General features: G+C 43.6%; 1 protein-coding gene across 6 annotated transcripts; it reads left to right on the plus strand.

The window, feature by feature from the left end:
• The first annotated feature begins 884 nt into the window (after positions 1 to 884).
• LOC308577325 (forkhead box protein P3-like) lies at positions 885 to 25,968 on the plus strand. 6 transcript variants are annotated; one of them, XM_081177432.1, is made up of 11 exons: positions 886 to 1,039; positions 1,745 to 1,819; positions 5,249 to 5,420; positions 17,424 to 17,559; positions 18,925 to 19,033; positions 19,118 to 19,244; positions 20,003 to 20,069; positions 21,203 to 21,377; positions 22,225 to 22,301; positions 23,734 to 23,832; positions 25,555 to 25,968. In XM_081177432.1, exons 4-11 carry the CDS (start codon positions 17,440 to 17,442, stop codon positions 25,807 to 25,809), a joined length of 1,029 nt encoding a protein of 342 aa, XP_081033558.1. In that variant the 5' UTR covers positions 886 to 1,039; positions 1,745 to 1,819; positions 5,249 to 5,420; positions 17,424 to 17,439; the 3' UTR covers positions 25,810 to 25,968. The 6 variants fall into 6 exon arrangements, with proteins under 6 accessions (XP_081033560.1, XP_081033558.1, XP_081033559.1 ...); XM_081177433.1 differs by lacking the exon at positions 5,249 to 5,420; XM_081177431.1 differs by lacking the exon at positions 886 to 1,039 and having other exon boundaries at positions 1,049 to 1,819.
• Positions 25,969 to 25,982: the final 14 nt, after the last annotated feature.

Here is a 25,982-nt window from a genome sequence, read left to right on the forward strand (position 1 = left end):
TCGTTCATCCCCCCCCCCCCACAAAAAAATATAGTCCGGCCCCCCACAAGGTCCGAGGGGCAGTGGACTGGCCCCTGGCTGAAAAAGTTTCCTGCCCCTGCTCTAGACCTGGCTGAGTCCAGAGGCAAAGCCAGCAGTTGTTGACTGTTCCAGCTGTAGAGCCCAGTAGTTTGGGGCCCATCTTCAGGACACGGCTGAAAGCAAAACGCGGCAGTTAAACCGCACAATTAATATCCGTAATTGAATCTATATACCGGTAGTTACGTGCACATCTACCATACTGAATATATTTAATGTAATACAGCACACAAACAGGCGCCTCTTCCAGGCCAGCCTGGAGCCGCGAGGAGGGGGCCTCGAAGCCGGTGCCGGGCCGCCCTGCGCCCGCCCGCCCGGGGCTGCCCAGGAGGGAAGGGGGGGCGCTGTCGCTCCTTTCTGCCTCCCCCCCCCCCGCCATGCCAATCGCCTTCCCGCTAGCTGGATTCTCGAGGGGGGGTGAAGAGGCTCCCGCAATGCCTGCTGGGGGGTGTAGTTTCAGTGGGAAGGAGAACCAGTGTTTTTCCCCTTTTACGAGAGGGGGCCGTTTAATTCCCCCTCGTTCCTCGAAGAGCCCGACTCTTCGGGTTTGCTGTGGTTTTGGCATCCGTGGTCCCGCCAGGGCCGCTCTACATGCCTCGGAGGACTCTACTCTATGACCACCAAAGCGCGGGAAACTGGAGGTCGAGGCTCTTTGCCGCTCGGCCTCAGGCGAGGGCAGGGCGGAATTAGAGGTGCAGTGGGGGAGCTCTTCCTCGGTGGCATTTCTGCCTGCCATGAGGGAGGGAGAGGCTGAGCTTCAGGCCCCCGGAGACGGGGAGGGAAGCTTCGCCTTCCTCGCTCGGTCCTCCCTGCGCCCCCCCCCCAGCCTCCCTCGAGGGCCGCGGAGTTTTCCCTCTGGAAGTGAAGATGCGCCGCAGGGCTGCAAGCCCTTTATTTTAAAACAAACGGGGCTGCAATCTCTTCCCTGTTTACCTGGGAGTAAGCCCGAAAACGAACCGAGGTGGTGTTTTTTTTTGGGGGGGGGGAGTCATGATTGTAGCTAAACCTGTTTGAAGGGTAGTGGCTGAGGGCTATTTATTTTTGTGCTATATTTTGTTGTGCAAGTTTTTAGAGAGTTCTCCCCCCCCCAAAAAAAAAAAAACATAGACACACCACAAAAATTATCCCAGATCTTTCATCAGGAGCTGAAAGCTACTATCTCCTCATTGGTAAATTGGGATTCTTACAGGAAATTAAAGGAAACAAACAGTAACACAGGCCTTATGCTTTGTATAACTTGCCAGAACTGGAGCTTTCAAGTGGAGCTCTTTGGGATTGTCCTGACTTTGGGACATGTGACTGGTTTCAAATCCCAATACAGTCTCACCTCGGGTTAAGTACTTAATTTGTTCCGGAGGGCCGTTCTTAACCTGAAACTGTTCTTAACCTGAAGCACCACTTTAGCTAATGGGGCCACCCACTGCGCCACCAGAGCACAATTTCTGTTCTCATCCCAAAGCAAAGTTCTTAACCCAAGGTACTATTTCTGGGTTAGCGGAGTCCGTAACCTGAAGTGTATGTAACCGAGGTACCACTGTATAGCATTTCAGAAACCATAACCTTCCTTCCAGCAGTATGTGTATGTTCCTGTGTGAATTGGGACTTCCTAGTAACTTTAATATTATTATTATGGATTACATTTTTATGCCACGTTTTCTCCAAATAGGTTCAAGGTGGTGCACATGGTTCTCCCCATTTTATCCTCACAACAAGCCTGTGAAGGAGGTTAGGCTGAGAGATGGTGAGTGGTCCAAGGTCACCCAGTGAGCCTCATGGCCGGGGGGGGGGGGAGTGTCCAAAACTCTAGCCCAGGGGCCAGCAAACTTTTTCAGCAGGAAGCCGGTCTATTGTCCCTCAGATCTTGGGGGGGGGGGGCAACTAAATTTTGAAAAGAAAAATGAACAAATTCCTATGCCCCACAAATAACCCAGAGATGCATTTTAAATAAATGCACACTTTCTACTCATGTAAAAACACGCTGATTCCCTGACCATCCGTGGGCTGGATTTAGAAGGTGATTGGGCTGGATCCGGCCCCGGGCCTTAGTTTGCCTACCCCTGCTCTAGCCACTATACCACTCTGGCTCTCAGTATAGTGAAATAAAATTGCCAACACATTTGTAAAGCTAAGCAGGGTCTGGTATGGTTTCAAATTGGATGGGGGACTGCATGTTGAGAATTCCAGCATAGCAGGGGGTGGACTAGATGACCCTATGGGTCTCTTCCAACTCCACAATTCTATGATTCTAAGTTTTGTGGGGTCTTTAAAAGACTGGCCAATGCATAAAGTATATTGGGCTAGTGTTGTTAATAAGTGTGCTAAGCTTTTTAATTAACCCTTTTTGAGGCTGCAAATAATTTTTTGTGTTAGGCAACTGTTCCGTTCAACCTCCACACGGGCTGCCCAGTCCACTGGGGGGGGGCAGTGTACAACACTTGCCCTCCCCCAGGCACCAGCAACCCCAGCGATGCCACTGTCAACATAGACATTGAGTCCCTCTCTGGATAAAAAGACAGAGAATACTACTACTACTACTACTACTACTACTAATTTAGAAGGCTTCTAGTTTCGGCCTAACAAGGTTGTGGGGAATTAAACAAGGATGTACACTAGCTTGAGCTCCTTGGAGGAAAGGTGGGGTATGATTGCAATTAATAAATAACAAATTAAACAAATAATGAAAAAATAGAGTACACATACAAGTCTGCAATGGCAGCACTGCGTTCCTACTCCAAGGACCAACCCTAAAATATTCCAGAGGTACCTTAACACCTTAACTTAGCTACAAGGCACACTGGGAATTGTAGTTCTTTCTCCTTGATGAGTTTCCTGCAGGGCTGATGATAGTCACCAAGGCAAATGTCCTTTACTCCCCGCCCCCCCCTTCATACTGTGGCTGTCAACAGGTGGCAGTTTTGTGCTGCGCGCCAAACATATGCAGGACTCGGCTCTATCACTGCCAGCATTGCCATGGCGCCTGACACCGGTGAGGGGGGGAAACAAAGAAAAGTGCCAAAGCTTCCCTCACAAGTGTGAATTTGCGTCTTTGTGCTCTTGCTGGGAGTTCGCCCCTGGGGCTCAGACTGAATACTTTCCTTAGACAATCAGTTTTCCTTTGCCCATATGGTGGCCGTTGGTTGCCACCCTGGCACAAACCAATTGAGAAACAGGGTTTCCTCCGTGGCACCACTGCCACATAGCCAGTGTTATCCCTTTCACTTAGATTTGGAGTAGGAACATAGAGATAAAATGGAAGAGAATGGCAGTTGCTGCTAGCGACACTTTGTTGGTACTTAGTAAGGGCCACCTAAAAAGGCCTTGAGGGCTGCATGTGGGAGGTGTTGGACCATCCTGTTTTACTCTGTAGTTGCCAAATCTGTCAACTAGGGCAGGCTCAAGACATTTTGCTGCCTGAGGCAGAGCAGCACATGGTGCCTCTCTCCCCTAAGTCAAGGTGCATATTAGTACCCACAACTGGTCAAATTATTTGGCACCCAAAACAGAACACCCCACAACAACCTCTCCTTGGGAGTAAATATAAAAGAATAATACATTACAAAACAACCATCTGCTGACCTTTCTTGACACACCCAGAATTATATGCCAGAGGCAACCACCTCACTTTGCCTAATAGTAGAGCTGGCTCTGCAATCAACAATGCCTGAAATATTTTGGGATTGCATGTGACGGGACTTTTGATGGATTTAATGTTCAAGACAATCCAGCATAAGGGGAGAAAGGAGTAGGGTGGCTATGTGTCTTCCTTAAAATACAACAGTCCTGTTTGAAGAGGTCCTCTATCAAAAGAGCTGTCTGGTCAAGGAGCAATTTTAAGATAAATAATTATGGAAAGGGAAGTCGAGGCCTATCAGCAATTAGCACCTGAACAGCTACAGTGGGGTATATTATATTTCTGATTAAGAATTAAATTACCGTATATCAATTATTTCTAAATTGGAATCTCTCCTTTTGATAGGGATACCTTCCTTCTTCTTTGGTTAAGTACCATGTATATGGTCACCTTGCAGACAAACTATTTAAATAAGTACATTAGTAATTGGATTTTATTTTCCCCTGCCTTGGTGGTTTGATGCTGTTGTCAGTGGTGCTGTCAGAACAGGAGTTGCAGTGCCCTGCCTCAGGAGCATGAGGTTCAGGATGGCTTTCAAACCTAAGGTGCTGGCTATGCACAAGTTGAAATACCAGTTAGAGTCCTCACTCATAAAACCATTAAGTCCTGAATCTAAAATTGCTTAACTGTACCACTCATGGAACTTTGTCCTATTTATCAGAGGCAGATGCTTCCAGAAAATATAGTAAATCACTATTCCTATTTTGCTTATCAGTGAATACTTTTTAACAAATTATGTGTGCTGCCAAAATAATTAAAATATCAGGTTTCAGCCACTTTCCCCAAGTCTCTAGTAATTAAATATCTGGGATAGTATTCAAGTATGTTTTACTTAGAGTCATTAAAATTAATGAACATGCCTAAGTTAGGTCCATTAATTTCAGTGGCTCTTCTCTGAGTAAAACTTAGTTGAATGCCATTCCTGGGAGTGAGGAGGTGGGGGGGGGGGGTTGCATCACTTCACTAGTGCACAAACCTGCTCATGTACACATGTGCACACTAAAGTATCATGCAGTTCACAGTTTGGCAGGTCAAGAGGCAGGCAGCTGAGGTGAATTCTGAAGCGTTGATACCACATTATAAGTAATACATGATTAAAAATATTCTACCATATACTGAACTGAAAGCAAATGCTCCCTTGGATTTCAAATCAGGGTAGATAAGCACAGAGGAGAAGCTTCACCAGTGCATGATGGTGGTTGAAGGATGTTCTGGCAGTGAGAAATGTGGAACTCGTTCGTAAAAGTTCTGTGGGTCAGTGTTATTAGAAATGTTACACAATCAATTGTCCTTTTTATAGTTATATTTCCTCTAAATGGTCTAGTGTGATTTCTCCTGTGTATTTGTATAATTTTGTGTGACACACAAACTCGCATAACCCATATACCTACATTTCTGTGTCTGTGTGGTTAAGCTAAAGTCAGAGATAGTTCTGTTGCATTTGATTTCTCAAATGAGGAAAGAAAAAAATGTTGTTCTTGAGCAAAAGGGTAGGTTGACACAGACAAAAAGATCGAATTTTTCATAATTTCCATATAGTCAGAGGAGAAAAAGTACCTCAACCCTTGGTGATAAGCAGAGTACATAGAGAAATTGGGCTGTGACAAGGCCTGCCTGTGGCTTCCTCGTGATATAAATACTGGTTTGTTTTTGAGGATTCTTCACTATTTATCCATCTGCTGACCTCATCTGATCGGAAAAGCCCCAGGCGGTAAGTTGATTTGCTTTTCAGAATATTTGAGCTTGAAGGATTTGATAAAACCATTCTTTGCATTAGGACGGGGGAGATACCCATAAAATGGGATGAATAAAATCGTTGATTATAGTTCAATTTGGGTCAGTCTAGAATTATTAGACTATAAGCCGGTGAGATAGAGTCCGACCTCTGACTTGCAGCAGTCACTCTCTGGCTTGAAAATGAGCAAGGCCAGATTCTGTTATTTGTCCTTCTAGCAACGGAGTGGCTGAACGGACTATATTCTGTTAGACCTGAAGTTCACCTGTCACAGAACTTGAAGTGATGACATTGTTTTCTATTGAGGTGCATCACTTGGCTCAAGTTACTTTTAATATAAACCACTGGACTTGAGAATAGTAACTTCGCTTCTCCAGGGTATAGAATTTACACACCTTATTTTTTTTCAGTGGCACCCCATCCAAATGAACCTGTTTATGTTCTCATTTATCTTGTGTACCTGCTAACACTGGTGCATAGGCTTGCAATGTCTATTGGGGTGGGAGAAATGTAACTCACTCAGCTTTGTTAGTTTTGAAATACTAACGAATATGGTATTTTGGAGCTAGGAGTTCGTGGTGAATAGCAGGAGAAACAATAGACGAAAGGAAGTACTTCTTCACATCACACATAGTTAAGTTAGAGAATTTCCTACTACAATGTGTGGTGATGGTCCCCAACTTGGATTACTTTAAAGGGGGATTAGACAAATTCATGGATGATAAGGTTATCAGTGGCTACAAGCCATGTTGATGATGAGGACCGTCTCATCCAGCACGAATCAGATGCTGGGGACAAACAAAAGACAAAGCTTTGTAGAGGCATTCAGTTGCTCAGCGCGGCAAACAATAATGATTAATGAAATCAACTAGCAAGACTGTTATTGTGTACTTTTGAGCAAGCTTCTCCACAGATGGCAGTGATGGGCATTTCCATATGTACAAAAGGAGGTGTGCATAGAACATCCCTCTCTACTGAAGCCACTTGGAAATATTTTGCATGGTGAAAACTCAAACATAGAGCTTACTAAAGCCAATTCACATTTGCTTGATTGGGGCAGTTTACTTTGGCTTAATCATTTATTGAGTTATACAACCTTTTTAGGAGTCTAAAGCAGGGGTAGGCAACCTAAGCCCCGTGGGCCGGATGCGGCCCAATCGCATTCTCAGTTTGGCCCATGGACGATCCAGGAATCAGCGTGTTTTTACATGAGCAGAATGTCTCCTTTTATTTAAAATGCATCTCTAGGTTATTTGTGGGGCCTGCCTGGTTTTTTATATGAGTAGAATGTGTGCTTTTATTTAAAATACATCTCTGGGTTATTTGTGGGGCATAGGAATTCATTCATTTCCCCCCTAAAAAAATATAGTCCGGCCCCCACATGGTCTGAGGGATGGTGGACTGGTCCACGGCTGAAAAAGGTTGCTGACCCCTGGTCTAAAGGGTATCTCTCTACCTTTAGGTATTTCTAAATGTATTTATTCCTCCACTAAATTTGAGTTAAAATGCTTGACAAAATGTTGTGACATACAACATCCCATATGGAATATTAATTATGGTTTCCTAAAATGGTATTATTAATTTGATTTTAGTCTCTCTGTCACCTTTTTCAATTTGTTGAGACTTTTAATTGTCTTGCCTCATTGCAACTTGAAAGGCAGATCAAAGGTAGCATGATATATACATTTTTAATTTACTATTGGATTTAGACATGAAGGAAGAGAAGGCAAGAAAAAAAGGAGGGAATTCACTTTCTGATATTGCAGCTCTGGGTGATTTAATATAAATTAGCTACAATTTGAGATGTGATGTAACAGTTCCTGTTGAAAATCTTGGAATATCTCAGTAATTTCTCTTGGTTCTTTGCAGTAACATATTGCACTCAGTAGTTTAATTGATCCACATATTATATGCATCATATTTATTATATATCACAAATTGCCCTAGAGCAATGCTCCCCTACTTGACACCCTTCAGATATTTTGGATTATAGCTTCTATTAGTCTTAACCAGGAAGGCTGTTGGACCAGTTCAAGGTCTATTTAGACATGTACTTGTACATGTACTTGTATTGTCCCCACCTCCAGCTGGAAAGTCAATATGGGATAGCTAGAGCATTCAAGCAGAGGGGGCAAGGATCCTGAATACCTCAGTTCTACTCTCATACCAAGAGGCATGAGGGTAGAACTACACTATGCGGTACATGCAACAATGTCCAATAAAAATGAATGGCCACTTCTATTAGAGCAAACTCTGTTGGAGTGGAGAAGATTGTGTTTAATTCTTGCCCAACCATCTACTTTTTCCCACAATTCATTTCCACCAAACACTTACCTTAAAAGAGTTCCAGGTGCTTCCTTGCTTGTGGATGTGGATGGGTGGGTGGTGAGTTCCAACAGAAAAGTGACAGGTGTGGGGGCAGAGGGTGAAGCACTCCCTTCCCATTGCTGTTTCTCCTCCACAGATCTCCTCCTACTGAAATGACTTTGCCGAAAATATAAGCTTTCAGTGAAGTTTTGTTATACAGTGTATAATATACACAGTTTTATATATAACATTGGTTAAGTTCTGACCTCAAGAAGGAAAATAATACTTATGAGGCAGCAATGGGCAATTAATAGATCATGGCCCATCTCTTCCAGACAAGAATTCCCAGCAAAAGTCAATAGAACAATTGGATGGTTTTAATTGTAGACTAGAGGGGTTATTGCGTGCCGGGGGTGGGGGTGGATACTGTGTTCATTGCATATAGAGAGAGATCCTACATCTCTCCCATTATATCTTCTGTCTCTGAATTGAGGGGGACTGCATAGCATCTCACAGCAAACTCTTTAGGAGTCTTCTAGATCAACCATCCCATATGATATAATAATAGTAAATTCAGATGGTGACTGTCAACATGACTGTAGCCGAAATGGGGCCAATGAGGAAATACAGAAAGGTATCTGCACTCAGCAGGTTTGGTGGGAAACCAAGGTTTATAGAACTATAACAACCTTTTTTTAAAAAAAGAGCTGGTTTGGAGTGTTGATTAGAGATAGACTATGACCTGTGAGACCAGGGCTCAAATTCCCACTGTGCCAGGAAGCCCATTGGATGACTTTGGGCCAGTCACTGACTCTCCGCCTAACCTACCCAACATGGTTGTCTGGGTAAAATGGAGAGAAGTATGTGTGCCACCTTGAGCAGTGGGATATAACTGAAAAAATAAAGAACAAACAAGGGGGACAACCACCCCCCAAAGACAACACAATAAGAACTGAGCATACTCAGCGCACACTGATTGTTGACTAATTTGGGAAACCCAAATGGAAATCTGGCGTGGGGTGGAATAGCCCACTGGGGAAGGGCATGACAGGTGCCTGGCTGACATGGGGGGGGGGTGAACTAGCATTTTTTTGAAGGTCCCTGTTAGACTTCAGCATCTGTTTTTGGCCTTCATTAAATGTAATTTCTTGCCACTAATATAGAAGTTCAGAATGGCTGATAATTTAGATAAATTTGGTTTGCAGTTTCGATAACTTAATTAACCATCACACATTAGAAGCCAGTTGGTTTACTGTGCTTATCTCCTTGCTGATATCCCACATAAACAAAAATGCATCCATAAGGAGACACAAGGAGGCATGTTTGAGACTCTGAAACAACTTACATTTGAATAAAATCTCAATGGACATGGAATAACTGGCACTCGTTGATTATAGTCATAGCCATTAATGTGTGCCTATTTCCCTCACGTACCTATGATTCCCTGAGAAGAGGGCTTGATTGCTATTCTGGGAATTGTAGTTCTGCGAGGGCACTAGGGGTCTCCTAACAATGCTTAGCATCCTTAACAAGCTCATTCCCAGGATTTTTTTGGGGAAGCCATGACTGTTTAAAGTGGCATAATATGTTTTTGGAAAGTGAGGAAGACCTACCCTTTTGCTATTCTGTAACTTAAGAATTCTTAAAACAGATGGTTAAAGAAGGTTCAAATGCTTTAACTCTGTGTTAGTTGGGCCTGAGTGCACATTGTATGCTCGAGCTGGATATTTTTTTTAGTGGGCCATTGTATTTCCAACCCTCAGTCCACTAAAGCTACCATGTGAAGGGAATTTTTAACCTCACGGAAGCGGTTAGATGCTCGGTTTGACGTATAGGAAAGAACTCAGCATTTGGCACCAATACCATATGACGCACATACGCTGGGAACAGGTGTCAGCAATTTGAAACCCATTGCGGGGTGGCATTTTCTCCCCCTTTCTAGGAAATGAACATAGGCAAAGCTTACTGATAACAAGTAAGATGACATCAAAACAGGTTGAGGGAAGGGTGTGGCGTCTAGCGGTTAGAGGAAGGCTGAAGCGGGGGGGAGGAATCTTGATGGGGGGTGCTTTTTACACCGGCATACCAGCTAGAGGACTCTGTTGATGAGCACTATAAATGTTGTAGTAAATAATAATAATAATAATAATAATAATAATAATAATAATAATAATAATAATAATATATTCCACTGATAACTCATGGATATACTAGTGTTGTGTGTGCCACAATCTCTGAGCAGCAGTGAGATAGACTTTAGGGGTTCCAGTGCCCACCTGAGGTTCGGTTTTCTTTGAATGAAGCTCAACAGAAACTACACATACTGTATCTACAATCTGAGCACAGGGTGGAAGGCTCGAGGCATTGACACTCCAACAGATCTTGTTTTCCTATTAGGTTTCCATTTCCAGAGGTCCTACAGCTTCAGCCAAACTCTCTCATACATTGGCTCTGGCTATTGTTCTCCTTTGTACAAGATGATGTTGTGGCTGGTCAGGTGACAGGGTGAGGAAAATGCCTACTCCCCTCCTGGAGAACATCATGAACCTAGTTGTCTCTATGGTAGCATGGCAACCTTTTTAGTTGTGCAGTTAGGAGTGCTTACCTGAGTCAGCTAGACCATTAACCTAACAAAGAAACTGGGTAGACCAGTTCAGTTATTCCTTGGACAGGCCTTTATTTTGTAGCTACAAAACCACTGGCTTGGTTGGGGGGCCATGGGCATCATCCAAGCCAGTCCCTAAGTCCTATAATACTATTTTTATTTTGTAGTCCTTAGGAAGCATGATATGTAAATGCTGCCTGTCAATAGCACTTCCGGATTGGAGCTGGACAAACCAATGCCTCATCCAAATTCCTCATCCAGTTCATCTCTACAGTGCCTAAATGTAGTAGGCTGGTTTTGTACCCTTCTGTCCGCCACGCGTGCGACCCAAGCGACTCCAGTAGCCCCATGAAGGGATACAGAGATCTCACACTACGACTTCACAGCACTTCCACAGACCTGTAGCTCCTAGGATTCTTGGAGAGGCAAGCCATGTCTGCTAAACCAGTCTCTGTCTTTTTTAAAAAAAAATAATATTTATTACTTTTTCAACAATTTAAACACTACACAAAAAAGAACAATAAAAAAGAAAAGAACAATACAATACACAAACACTACATAACACTAACAAATTAATCTGACAAAACAAAACAAAAACAATTTAAAACACCTCAAACAATTTCAATATCTTATCTTTCATTCACTTAATTCAACGACCTCCTCACACCTCCCTTTTTGTATTCCACTTCTGTTAATTGTTTCAGCAATTCCTTTCCATCTTCCTCTGTTTCCTATCCTATAATTATCTTAACACATTCTAACCTTATTTTTTCCTTTAATAATCTATTAATCTATTTATACTTAATTCCTTATAACATTTCTACTAAAGCCATATAACTTCATTCCAACATTCTTCTAGCATTCATTAATTTTACAGTATTTCTATAAATAGTCTTTAAACTTCTTCCAGTCTTCTTCCACCAACTCTTCTCCCTGGTCTCGGATTTCTGCCAGTCATTTCCGCCAGTTCCATATAGTCCATCAACTTCATCTGCCATTCTTCCCGGGTGGGTAAATCTTGTGTCTTCCAGTACTTCACGATGAGTACTCTTGCTGCTGTTGTTGCATACGTAAAAAAAGTTCTATCCTTCTTTAACACCAATTGGCTGACCATGCCCAGGAGAAAGGCCTCTGGTTTCTTCAAAAGGGTATATTTAAATACCTTTTTCATTTCGTTATAGATCATCTCCCAGAGTGTCTTAATCCTTGGGCATGTCCACCAAAGGTGAACTCTAATCCTCAGATTCATCTGTTTTTCTTTAAGTTCAATCATAGCAAGTGTCAACTTATGTTCATCACATTGCCTCTAGGGCTGGGACTCTCTCTCCAGTTGTATTACTTTACATTCAGCAGCAACGGCTTTCTCCCTGGCTTCCTCCGCAGTTTGCCGTATCAAAGTAGATTCCTGTGTCAATTTCTGAGTGGTTTCTTGCTAAACCAGTCTCAAACTTAAAATGCCCTTAGTCTAATAGGGTTAAATTTATGGTACAGTCAAATCTTGTCCATAGCTGTTGCTGAAAAATCAACTCCAAAATTAAGGTACAGTAGAGGACAATCAAAAAAAGATTTGTTTTCAGTTATATGGCAGACAATTCTGTCATTTAAACAGTGGCAACAATGTTCAAACGCCTCCAGTGAAATGGATTTCTTAGTAACTCTTCAGCTTCAAGTGAGAATATCATTAAGACCCCAAGGACAACACCCTGATACTTACAAGTAAAACAAATATTTTAAAAGAGCATGATACTACCTTCCAATATCAGTGTTATTTTTCCAAGGGATTGTGATGCAGTTACCCAGATTTGTATATTTGTGTGTGTATGCACGTTTAATTTTAACTAAATTGCATTCCTCCTTTATTTCCTTATTGCTTGTATGTTATTGAATTATATGCTTTTGATTAAATAAATAAAAATATATACTAAAGTATATAAAGTAAAATATATAGCTAAAGTAATTAACTGCTGGCAAAAATTTAAAGTGCTGCTGGCAGGCATTTAATTTCATATTCTGTGTTGAAAAATTATAACTGCCAATGATTTTTTGATTTTTTAAATTATGCTCTATAGTATTGTTGTGTTTTGATGTTTTATATGTTTTGTTTTCTTAAAAAAATGGAGCCCCATGTTATGGCCAAGAAAGGCATTAAACATTTCCCATAATCATCTCTTCAGAGAAGGCCCACTGAGCTAAATGGACTAACATTAGTTATGTCTATTGATTTCAGTGGGTCTCCCTTCTGTAAGACCAGCATTGGACAAAACATCTTTTCAAAAGGATGCACTTTTCCTCAGCATCTTCAGAAACCTATTCTATTATACTTAGGTGTTTGTTTACTTGACAGGTGCTCCTTTCCCCCTAAATCATTTCATTTTACATAAAATATCAATTCATAGCAACCCGCGCCAGCACTTGGGGTGGACCAAAGTTGTTGAGCTTTTCTTAGGGCAGCCAATTTCAGGCAGCGCCCAATATACCTGGCTACCGTCATGCTGCCCTCAAGCTCCCCTGCTGCCTGGAATCCCACCCCCAGATGCACAGCAGCCACAGACCCCCGTGCCACTCTAAGCCCACCCACCTACCCCTGGCTAACTATGCTACTGCTTGACGTCTCCCAGGCTTCTGTTGCATTTTGGCAGAACAAAGGTGCTAGTTCTTTTGCAAGCAAACTATGGCCCAGTGGGAAGATGTTATATCAGCTAGTGATACAGAACAGTTTCTTATGCCCACTACTCTCTTTAGTCAGCACTGCTTGTTGCCAATGCACCAAATGTGGAAGATATAGAAGCAAAATATGCATACATAAAGACATTTAAGCAACTGTGTGTGTGGGGGGGGGGGAGTCTGGGAAATCTAGTGTGCTGCCGCCTAGTGGCCACCCGGCTGTAGTAACCACCAAGCAGCAGGTTCTTTGGATCTCAGCAAATGGAGGGCAACATACGTACACTTAAGCAACCTTTATTAACAATTATAATAATAACCATAGAAACAGGTGCTAATATACAAAACAAAGATAATTAAAGGACATTAGCAGAGAGGCAGATTAACAATATAGAATAAAATAATAACTAACAAAAACTATAAAGCCAATAATAACTAATATAAAATATAATGCCATTAGTATAGGCAATAAGCAAAGATTTTTGGCGAGAGAAATAATGACAGATATAGTCACAGAATAGTTTCAGCTTCACATCTTCCCCCGCCCTTGGAGATCTCTGGTGCTTCAGGCAGGCAGGCAGTTCTAACTTAGGCTCAAGAGCCTTATCTTCACCCTCTGGAATGGTTCATATCAAGAGCTCATTGAATTGATGGAGTTGGGGCCTTATATAGTGTCCTGGAGCAGCTTCCCACTGTTTCTGCAGCAGGTGTTCATGTTGGAATCCCTTTCCCATCTTTTGAAGTCGAAGTATGAGCTGGCTCAGAGCAAAGCCACTCCTTTCTTTCCCATGCCTGTAGCTGTGTTCCTTATCTCAGTGACTATATATGGAAATAGAAGCTAAATTGAAAAACAGGAGCACCATCTACTGGCTGTTTCCCTGGCAATACACCTAGCTGAAGAAGTCTTCTCAGGTGCATGTGCAGGGGTGTTTAAAAGCATGTGCATATGCCTATTTTACTTACTATGTGTTTCCTGAGTAGGGCAGGTTTTTGCAGCACTGACAATCTGCAGCACTGATCTTTTCATTTCCCTGCCATGCTCGCTGTCCGTTACTTATTTGGGGGGTTAGATGGCATGGGCATAAAATAGATTGAGATCTACAGGTAAATTTCTGGGTGACTGTGTAGTTCGACACACATCTCTGACTCTCAGTGGAGTAATCAGGAGTGGATTTCCATGCAGAAGCTAAGAACCCTGAGGAATCAGGCCAGTGGATCACCTAGTGCTGCATCCAGGTCTTATAGTGACCAACCAGAGGCCTATGGGAAACCTGCAAGCTGAACCCGAGTTCAACAGCACTTTCCCTTCTTGCAGTTTACAGCAACCAGTATTGAGAATAATGATGATGATGATGATGGCTCCAAGAGTAGAGGTGAAGCAAAACCGTGGCTAGTAGCCACTGATAGGCTTACCCTCCCTGAATTTGTCTAATCCTCTTTTAAAGCCATCTAGTTGGTGGCAATCACTGTGGGAATGAGTTCCAAACTATGGAAGATGGACCTCTTTCATTTGTCCTGAATCCTCCAACATTCAGCTCTGGATTAACTCTAGTGTTATGAGAGAGGGAGAAAAACTTCTCCAGCCATTCTCTCCATGCCATGCATAATTTTATACACTGAAAATAATCTCCTTGGCTCAGAATTTTTAAGTGTGTGCTTTTTGCACTGGCTGTTTGGTACTCTCATAAAAAAGCCTGCCTGAAGTCTGTCATCCCTTGCTCTAACAGACGACTGGTGTCTCCTTTCTCTATTGTGGCACAGCAGACTCTGGACATTGGCTGCTGGCTGCTGTATGAACCAGGGACTAAGTCATATAGCATATGGGCAAAAGTTGTCCTCTTGCGCCACAGACACTATATACGATCATTTAAACCTCCTGATGCAGCAGGAGTCAAGACAGCTGCTGTTCCTCATGACCATTCCCTTTGCAGTACTGTTTTCCCCCTTCCCTCGCCTGCAAACATCCAGGTGTGCCACGCTGCAGATATAATGGAGAGAGATGGCAGGACTAGGTTCCTGCATTGGCTCTTGGTTTAACGGATTTAAAGGCTCATGTCTTCCATCAGTCTTAGCTAAAAGGCAACCATAAGACATAATATCACTTATTGTGCCAGGCTGGGTAGCAATCTATACCCATGCACCTGTGCAAAAGCCTATGTGGGCAATCTTATCTGTCCTGAGAACAAAAGCTACTATTTGAAATCTATGTCTGAGAAGTAAGTCCTATTGAACTCAGAAGAGACTCAACTCTTAGCAAATATGTTTACCTGCCAAACTGCTTCTACAAATGACGTTTAAATATGCTGGAACATTTCCTTTGGTTTTGCTGCAATTTGAATTTAAAATTTGCCCAGAATACTAAACATAGCTGCAATCCTGGGAGTAAACCCCACTGAACTCAGGGAGACTTACATCTGAGATGACATGTATAGGAGTCTCTAGAGCTGTAGTTCTGTCTCCCATTTTCTATCCTGCTTTAGCAACATTCACGCAAGCGTTGCCTTCCATATTAGAATGTACCGTATTTTTTGCTCTATAAGACTCACTTTTTCCCTCCTAAAAAAAGTAAGGGGAAATGTGTGTGCGTCTTATGGAGCGAATGCAGGCTGCGCAGCTATCACAGAAGCCAGAACAGCTAGAGTGATCACTGTGCAGCGATCCCTCTTGCTGTTCTGGCTTCTGAGATTCAGAATTTTTTTTCTTGTTTTCCTCCTCCAGAAACTAGGTGTGTCTTATGGTCTGGTGCGTCTTATGGAGCGAAAAATACGGTACTCTTCTTAAGTCAACTATGTAATAAACACAACCATATTTATGTCCTTGGTGAAGATATAAAATCTCTCCCATTCTTTGGATCCCTCCTCAAAAAAACCTTTTCCTCGTTCCTGGTTGAAAAACTTAGCCTTTTACTTTCCCTTGGACTTATCCTGTGTGTGTCCCAAGTCTCAACCACTCCTCCCCAGTTGTTACCCTTGCTTCTCCATTCACAGTGCTGTAGTGTAGATTAGAAATTCCTCAGAGAAGGGACCTGTATTCCCCCCCCCCTCTCTCTCTCTCACACACACACAGTTTCAAATCACTCTGGCCTGAAGTACCTTTTATCAAAAGAAAAAATTAAAAAGTAGCTGTCCAGGTTTTATTCTATATATTTCTCTTGAATGGGGAGGCACCACCGAGATTTCAGTTATGATCTAGGCCAGGAGTCAGCAAACTTTTTCAGCAGGGGGGCAGTCCACTGTCCCTCAGACCTTGTGGGGGGCCGGACTATATTTTTTTTGGGGGGGAAGGGGGGGAGAACGAATTCCTATGCCCCACAAATAACCCAGAGATGCATTTTAAATAAAAGCACACATTCTACTCATGTAAAAACATGCCGTTCGTGGGCCGGATTTAGAAGGTGATTGGGCTGGATCCGGACCCCAGGCCTTAGTTTGCCTACCCATGATCTAGGCAGATCTTTCTGTTTATGCATTGTTAGTTACAACAATAATCTTTTTTCCCCCAGCAGTTCTTTGTGAATAAACTTTACCCACTGCGTACTACACTATTCTGTTTATAAACTCTCTGTAATCACAGTCTAGTTTGGAGGTTTTGTAATTTATTTATTTCATTCATATTTATATGCTACTGTATCATAAAAATATATCACAGTGGTTTATAACAACATAAAACCATACAGTAATGTTAGAAGAATTTTAAGGTCCTGTTATAAGAAAATACTGCTCCTTTTCCCTTATGGGATATCCAAGAGCCAGTATAGAGTCCTTAAGTAGGTCCCCTATTGGAAGGAGAAAGTAACAGGCCAACCAGAGAATATTGAGAAAAAAGGCAGCTAGTAAGCCAGATCTTTATTGAACTGTTGCAACAGGGTGCTCACTATCACACGCAGGAGGCAGGAGGGGCCCAGAACAATGGTGTGCAAGCTCTATATAGACTTTTCACACTGCCCACCCTGCCTACGATGCAGGAGTTCAAAACATTACACTCCAAGAGGATCCTGTTTCTCCCATTGCTGCTGGATGCAAAAAGAAATCAAGAATGCTCAGCTTGCTGCGTTTAAGACTGCACTCAGATTTCCTCCTTACCCACATCATCCCCAGCTGTAATCCTTAAAACAACTGCTCTCCTTCCAACTCTAAAACTCCACTTGAAAGGCTTTTGTCCTTCTAACTAATTATGAGTGGAGAGAGAGGCCCCTCCCATTTGCCCTCTGGCACAGCGCCACCCACTTTGCCCCACTATTCCGTAACTCATATTTAGTGGGCTATTACCAGGCTGGCTCCTGGCTTGTATTTTAACATGCTAAATCCAGTGTGTGACACCCAGGAATTTGAAGGGAGTCCAGGAACTCCACAAACTCATAACAATACCTTTAATGAGAAAATAAATTTCATGAAATGTTATTGCAGGCGTTCCTCATTCCTGATGCCTGGCTCCAAGCCATCCTCCACTCCACCTCCCCGTCCTCTACCACAGCCCAGTCCAAGAAGAGGCGCCCAGATCCGGCCAACAGTGTTGACTTGTGCTGCACCACGCAAGCAAGAAGTAAGTTGGTGGGGAGTCAACCCCACTCCTAGCAAGCGCCAGAGGTTGTCCTGATCAGACAGTTGCCAAGGTGTACCTGTTGGGATTTTGGTAAATATACTGCTCTAGGCCACTTCAGTCTCTGCCAAGCAGCAGCAAGAGATTCCAAGGGTTTGGGACTTAACCAGGGTTTGTACTTCCTTGGAAAGAGGAGGCACAGCAGAAACAAGTGCCTTTAAGAAATCTGGTATATTCACACACGTTTTTTTCCTAACAAAGTGTTTTGGGGTACTGTCATTTTTCTACTCATATTGAAATACTGCCCCTCAATGAGACCAAACTTAGCCTCACAAAATGTTTAGGGGTATGCATACCCATGTGTCTCCCCAGAAAAAAGCTCCTGTTCACACATATTTTACTGTATTTTTCGCTCTATAAGACACACTTTTCCCCCTCCAAAAATTAAGGGGAAATGTGTGTGTGTCTTATGGAGCAAATGCAGGCTCCGTGGCTTCAGCGATAGCAACACGAAGCCTCCGAAGCGCAGTGGGAGCGCTCCTGCCGCGCTCTGGAGGCTTCGCGTTGCTTTTGCTGAAGCCTGGAGAGCGAGAGGGGTCGGTGCGCACTGACCCCTCTCGCTCTCTAGGCTTCGGGATCCTTTCGCTGAAGCCAGGAAGACTCTCCTGGTTTCAGCAAAAGGAACCCGAAGCCTCCGGAGCGCAGCAGGAACTCCCGTTGTGCTCCGGAGGCTTCGTGTTGCTTTTGCTTTTGCTGTTTGTGTTGATTCTAATAATAATAATACATTTTATTTATACCCCGGCCGAGACTGGGCTCAGGGCAGCTAACACCAAATATATAATACATTAAAAACACAAAATTGAAAACACAAAAAACACAAAAGCGATTAGATTTAAAATACAATTCAAAATCACATTTAAAATCAAAATAAAATTAAGTGGGAACCCACAAATCATAACTGTAGGTGTAAGGAATTAAATGTTCACCAGGCCCGGCCCCCCATGCTGGTCCCATATGGGCCAATAGAAAGAACCAAGGAGGCCGCTTACACACGGGGTCCCATAGAAAGAAATAAGGGGGCCCAGACCAAAGGCCCAGTAGAACAGCTCTGCTTTGCAGGCCCTGCGGAAAGATTTTGTGGTAAAGAGCATGTTTTCTAGAGGAAAGCTGCTGGACAAATGCAAAACTGCTTGGATCTGTGCCTAGAAAGCACAGGACAAGTGGAAAAACCACTCCAACCCAGGACAAGCAGAAATGTGGATGAGCACTAAGATTCATGGAAGTCTTGGGTTATCCCTATCTTAAAGACTCCAGGAGGATTCACATCTGAGATTCCTGGATTTCATTTGACTCTCTTATTTTCCTCAGGTCACTCACACAGATGGCAGTGAACTGCCCCTTGTCGTCCTGCCCCCTTCTGGGTCGTTACTACCCCAGGGAGCCCATTCAGCAAGTTCAGGCCCTGCCCCACCCCACAGTAAGTAGAGGCAGGGGAAAGGATGGCATTTGTGAGTGGGAATATAGCAGCTTCCCTACCTATTCTTGTCTGCCTTTGTTTCAGGGAACATCACTGAGAAATGGGACTGGGTTCAGTTCCCAGCCCCCCCTGCACTCCAACCCAGAGAGAGGTCCCCTGTGAAAGGAACACCTATGGACAACACGCCTTGCTTTCACAGCCATGAGGAAAGGTGAGCTGTCCGACTGCCCTGAATACCTCTTTCGAAACCACAAGTTTCTGGTACCAAAAGCACCCCTACTAGATGCCCTAATTTTTTAAGAAGGTAAACAGGTCTATACCTCCCATTGCAGTTTGCTTTATTAAATATATTTATTCAAATGTATACAAAAAATCATACCCATTACAACATATATTTTTATAATACACTGAAATAAAACAGGATAGCTCAGTTGGTAGAGCATGAGACTCCTAATCTCAGGGCCGTGGGCAAAAGTGGCTGCTCCTGCCACACCTCCTGCGGAGTTACTAGAGCCACTAAGTGATGGAAGTAAGAGAACCCCCTCTGCCCATAGCAGCTGCCAAATCAGAGTCCCATCAGCAAAACACAGAGACCACACTGCAAACAGGCACCTCTAGGTTGGTTAAAATATTTTGTTTGCTAAGCGGAGAGGGGTCTTGGGTAGGCCAAGGGGCGTTATGCTTCGATGTAGTACTTTTTGGACCTGTTGAACTCCTGTAGTTTGCATTCTGCAAAGCTCCAGTTAGTTTCATTTTCCATTCTTGTTACATAGCAATAAAGGACAGTTATGTTTGAGAGGCCTGCTTCCTTCTGATATGCTTTCCTGTTACCCCAACACAACAAAACACAAAACCAGGGTTTTTGTAGGATGGGCCTGAGATTGTGAGCAGGTCCTTGGCATTGTCCTGGGAGAAAGCAAAAGAGTTGAACCTAGTGGCTGAATGTCTCGGACTTGTTTTCTCTTGCAGAGTCATGTGCAGAATGCGCAGAGAGTGGCTGGTGCAAGAAGAATTGGTGAACAAATTAGCTATGCAGGTATGGACAAAGTTGGCAGGTGGTGGGATGAGGGAGGGGGGTGGACGCTGACACAGTCACTGTGAAGGAAGCCTGCAGAACAGAGCGCTTGCTAGGCGTATGGTCCTCAAGTACAGTGGTACCTTGCAAGACGAATGCCTCGCAAGACAAAAAAACTCGCTAGACGAAAGGGTTTTTGGTTTTTTGAGTTGCTTCGCAAGACGATTTTCCCTATGGGCTTGCTTCGCAAGACGGAAACGTCTTGCAAGTTTGTTTCCTTTTTCTTAACACCGTTAATACAGTTGTGACTTGACTTCGAGGAGCAACTCATAGAACGTGGTGTGGTAGCCTTTTTTGAGGTTTTTAAAGACTTTGGTGATTTTTGAAGCTTTTCCAAAACTTTCCCGACACTGTGCTTCGCAAGACGAAAAAAATCGCAAGACGACAAAACTCACGGAACGAATTAATTTTGTCTTGCGAGGCACCACTGTATAACATCTTATGTAGCCAAAATGGCAACACTCACACACAAGAGGGAGCAAGATTTGGGAAGTACATACAGCAAATCTTAACATCTTGTGGAGGAACCTCTCAAATGACCCAGTTTGGGCTGAGCACATGCTCAGTAGGTATGGTGGGGTGAAGAGGGAGGGGAGTGGAATGGAATGGAATGGCTGGGAACCTGAACAGGAGCACCCCACTATTTTGTTGTGGGTCCCACTAGTTAGCATTATTTTCCCAAAGCCATGAGTTTTTCCAGAGCTGGTGTGTGGAGATTGCATTTAGGTGAAAAAAGAGCAAGAGGAAAGCAAGATTCTTTTTTTAAAAAAGAAATGGCAAGTGAATAGTAGACAACCGCAGGTTGGGGAGAGAACAATGAAGTCTTCTGAGGAGGCAAAAGCTCAGTTTGCTGAATCAGAGAGCCTTCAGCAGGCATGGCCACTGCTGCTTTCTGAAACAACAACAAAGGCAAAACTTACTCTTTAAAAAACAATGAAAAGATTTTCAAGACCCTTTGCATTCTGTCCCTCGTTCAGAGGAACTTACATCTGATTGATAACCTAGGTTAAGGGATATGACTAAGCTGGAAGAGGCATGCGTGGTGCATCTAGAAACTGATTGTGCTTTTTTCTCCACCTTCCTCCATGATCTAGCTGGCACAAGAGAAGCAGAAACTGTTAGTCATGCGGGCAGAGTTGGCACCTGCCTTCCTTTCACAGCATCCAGATGCACCATTGCCAATCATTTCATGCCAGTCTGAAGGGCCAAGGAATGAGTTTGAGGGTTTGGAATGCCACTCTAACAGCCATGGAGCCCACCTCTGTTCAGGTGAGAAGTGTTGGTGGAGAATGGAGGCCAGGTTCCATCCCCTTCACTAAGCTCTAGAAATGGATGGCACATTCCAGCCATTAGATTTCAGGAGTGGGCATGAAATATAAAATTCTGTTGTCTGTTTAGGGTGTGGGGAGGGTTGTCGGAGCCACAACAGGGTTGCAGTGATTGAAAACAATGCCAGTTTCTGAGAAAGGAAATGGGAACAGTTCAGGAGTAATTCTAGCCACACACCGTGGAAACATCAGAGTCCATGCACTGAATTTCACACCATGTTTTACTCTTAGCCATTCAGGTGAGTCAGTTAGCATACCATCTCACCTCTGCTTGGGGTTCTTGGAGCGCTCTGTGGACTAGTAATGTGTATTCCTATTAAAGGGCATGCCCATATTATCAGTCCCTGGTAACATCATATAGAGACCTTGACAATGCTAAGCTCGATTCATGGATGTCCTGGACGGTCCTCCTTGAACAAGAGGACAAGAGCAACATAGGGGTAATATGGCACCAGTTCCATTTTGAAGCTGATTTGAGGCTGGCTTGTTGTCATGCTGCCTCAGTTTGACAGTTAGAAGTGAGTAAGCATCCTAAAATCTGAGCCTCCTGCCATTTAGATGCTGCATCTGAAGGCTTGATACAAAGAAATGTCCCTGAGCATGAGCAGAGTGCCCTTTCCCACAAGTCGCCGCAGTCAGTCTTGACTGCTGTAGAGTTAAGGGATGTCACACAGGTTTGAAGTCTGCCATTTAGGAAAGAGTGTCTCAAGCAGAAGATGATTTGGAACCAGAAATCTCCAGCAAAGAATTGCTCCTACTAACACCTCCAGCCTCATTTCTGTCTACAGAGAGAAGCCCCAGCATAGAATATTACCGTCACACTCTCAACCGCCCACCTTTCACGTACGCTGCCCTTATTCGTTGGGTAAGTTATTTAGCAAAAGGTAAATACGAAATCCCATACATATAGGATACAACTATATTTTTTAAATGTTATGCAGATCTTTACCAGATCAAAACCCCCAAATTTGAATGTTGTTTTCCAGATACAGTATGATTGAATGAATGTCCTTGCAATAGGCACCATTCTTGTTGCCCCTATATGCTATTGCCTCCCTTCTCTACTTCCTGGCTTCAGCAGCACTATCCTTTGCCCACAAACCTCTTCCTTCTCTGTACTCAGTTGCCTTCCACTTGTGTCTGTTTCCTGTAGCCAACAACTTTCTGAAAAGTTCACTGTGTGGTTGCAACACACCCGTTAAAGAATGGGATGGGGAATCTGGCCATCCAGATCATCCCATGTGAAAAGAACCTATGGGTCTTGGTGGGCACAAGACTGACACGAGTCACAGGCTTAATTCCCATCATTCCTGCCTACTGGCTATGCTATCTGAGGCTGGTGAGAGTTGCAGTCCATCAACCCCTGGAGGACTTTAGGTTACCTCTATCTGCATTGATAGAAAAAGTTCTATCTGGATTACTAAGCCAGTGAGGACTGAAGGGCATCTAAAGGGTGTTTTGGTTTGGGTTTTTAAAAAGCCCATTCATCAGATCACATACTTCACATGGAAGTGTAATTAGTGGCAAGTGGGGGATTATGCAGGGCTAGACCTAGCTGTCAGCAACTCAAGCAGCTATTTTAGGCATCAGTGCTTTAAGAGGTACAATGAAAGGCATACGTCACACATAGAATGCTTGGGCACAGCTCTCCAACAACATACAAGTGTTGAGTTGAGCCTAGTACCCACTGGGGCCCACTTCCAGTGATGTGCATGGCAGCTGTCAGAGAAAACAACATTTCAGCCTACCCTTTGATTCAGGCTCCATAACTTACTGTACAATGCTCGCATGGGCTCTCAAAAAGCAGGGGTTGCCATCTTTCTTGGGCTAGTGGGCCTCTTTAGAATTTTGAGCATGCATCACATGGCTGCAATGCACACCTGGCATAACACAAAGTGGCTGCCACATCTAAAAGAGCAGGAAAGGGTGTGGGCATCTGCATCAGTCACTTGCTCAGAGAGTGAGGGATGCTCTTTTCACCTCTCCTTTGTTCAGAAGACAGTGCAACCAGGAACTGAGCAGGAAGAACAAACAGTCCTTTCTGCATTGTGGATTTTTGAGGTGTTATTTACGGAGGCCTTTTGCAGCCACCATAGGACATAGTTGTGGGCACATAGGTGAGTCCTGTGCAAGGCACACTGAACCTCCCTCCCTCCCTCCCATCACCTTCTACATGCATCCAATTTAGCACAACAATACTGGGAGCACAGAAGGCCCTTTTGTTGCTTTTCAAGAAGACGCTGAGATACCTTTGCCTCAAAACCAGGCTGTTAACCATACCTGCCTATTACTTGCAGGCCATCTTACAATCTCCTAAGAAGCAGCTCAGCCTGAGTGAGATTTATCGCTGGTTTAACAACTTTGGCTACTTCAGGCACAATGTAACCACCTGGAAGGTGAGGGGATCCCATTCTTAAACTGAGAATCAAGGGGCAGCCTCATCTGAAAGAGCAGAAGAGGCAGAAAACAGGCGGGAGGATATGGACAGAGCAGGCATGAAATGTCCCTCTTTTTAGATTGAAATCTCAACTACTGAGCGAGTGAGATCAGAACCCCCAAGTTTAAAAATTAATTTTTAAAAATCTAAAGGACTTTGATGTGTACACTTTGCAGAATTGGAAACACAATTTCTCCAGACTAGGGAACCAGGACAGAAATGAATGGTGAAAAATGTGGGACAGTACTTTATAAGTATAATAATAATAATGAACAGACTGAAAGAGGTGAGTTTAAGAACCCTGCCTCAGAAACACACCCCACCCTGTAACACTCAAGAGATAATAAAGGTATTTGATTCCGTACTGCCCAAGAAACCATGGGGAAGGCTGATGGCGTAGTCCTAAGTACCCTCAGTAGAAAATCTTCAAGTAGACCGATCTTGGTTAGCTGGAACTATGACTCAGTAGCCTGGTTTGCACATAATGCTAAGCCAAGCTATGGCTTTTGTGTTAATAAGCAAGCTTGCCGGTGCACAGTAATAAAATGGCAGCCTCTTCACTCCTCTCTTGCTCCTGCAACACTACTTGGAGCCAAGCCTTAGTTTAACTTAGCATTATACGCAAACCCAGGCTCATTGTTTGTCTCTCTTCAAACAAACCATGTGCTTTAGACAAGGTTTGTTCTTGGCTTACTGCTCATGGTTGGTTTGGCACAAGACTGAAGTCACAAGACTGAAGTCACACAGAATGTCATGTCAAACTAAGGCTTGGCAGTGCAGGAGGACAAAAGTGGCTACAGTCTTCGTACTGTGCATCAGCACACTTGCATGTGCATCAGCACACTTGCATGTTGACACTAAGCCAGGGGTTCCCAAAGTGTGGCCCATGGACTGAGTTTCATTCAAGTAGCCCACGACATGTCTGCAGATTTGCTGTTAAAGACAGGAAATGGATCACCTATCCATCAAACAGTCATACTGATTTTTAATTGTATTTCATTGGTTCTCTTATTTCTTATACTGTTTGAATTCCATAGAATGTAAATTGCAATACATCGAATCATACAATCATAGAATTTTAGAGTTGGAAGGGACCTCAAGGGCCACATACAGCAACCTGCTGCAATCTTAAAATGTGGTCCCCCATCAATTATAAACAATACTGGACCTTGCTTAGCTTTGCAAATGTGCGAGCAGTTTTATTGCTGCACCACTACAATAAATACCATATAAAAATGTTCTTAATAAAAGAAGCAATAAAAACACAATGCCTTACCATTGTTAAAACAGAAAATAAATAATTAAGACCCTAAGCAATGCTCAAGCCCTCTATGGGAGGAAAAAGTTTGGGAAGCACCCACTAAGCCACAGCATACATAGCTTAGCATTTGGGGCAAACTGAGGCAGTGTAAGATGGCTTGTTTATTTTACTGTATATTCCTGGGATCACAGTGTTTATTGCAGATGAATACATTTCTATTCATTTCTATAGCAAGTACTTTATAAAATATTAGTTGTAGAACGCCATAGAGCAGGGTTAAGGGGCTGAAGATCCTGCTAAGAGGGCTGAAGGGCACCTGAGGGAGGGGGACTTTGGCAGAGGGACGAGAGTTAAGTTGGGGTAAAGGAGAAGGCGGGTCTAATGGCCAGGGCACTCTGCCCATCTTTTCTCAACCCACAGAATGCCATTCGACACAACCTGAGCTTGCACAAGTGCTTTGTGCGTGTGGAGAATGTGAAAGGAGCCGTGTGGACACTGGACGAGTTTGAGTACCAGAAGAAAAGGAACCAGCGTTACTCCACTTATTCACACCCATATCTGGACAGCCAAGAAGCAGCAGGGTCTTCTGCAACCCAAGAGAGATTGGGCCAGCCAAGAACAGAAAGGCGCATCCACCACAGGCTGGAGTCCTCTCCGCACTTTTTGTTTCCTTAGGGACCATGAGCTGAAGGATCGCAGTGCAGACTTCCCCCTGCAGGCGGCCTGGCAGCATGTGTGTGTGCGTGTGTGTGTGTGTGTGTGTGTGCACACACATGCCCCCCCCATCAAGTTGGCTTCTTATAGCCACCAGCTTTCCTCAGCATGCACACACAACCCACAACTGAGCC

The sequence above is a fragment of the Podarcis bocagei genome, assembly GCF_964188305.1.
Source record: "Podarcis bocagei genome assembly, chromosome: 17".
Taxonomy (NCBI): Eukaryota; Metazoa; Chordata; class Lepidosauria; order Squamata; family Lacertidae; genus Podarcis; species Podarcis bocagei.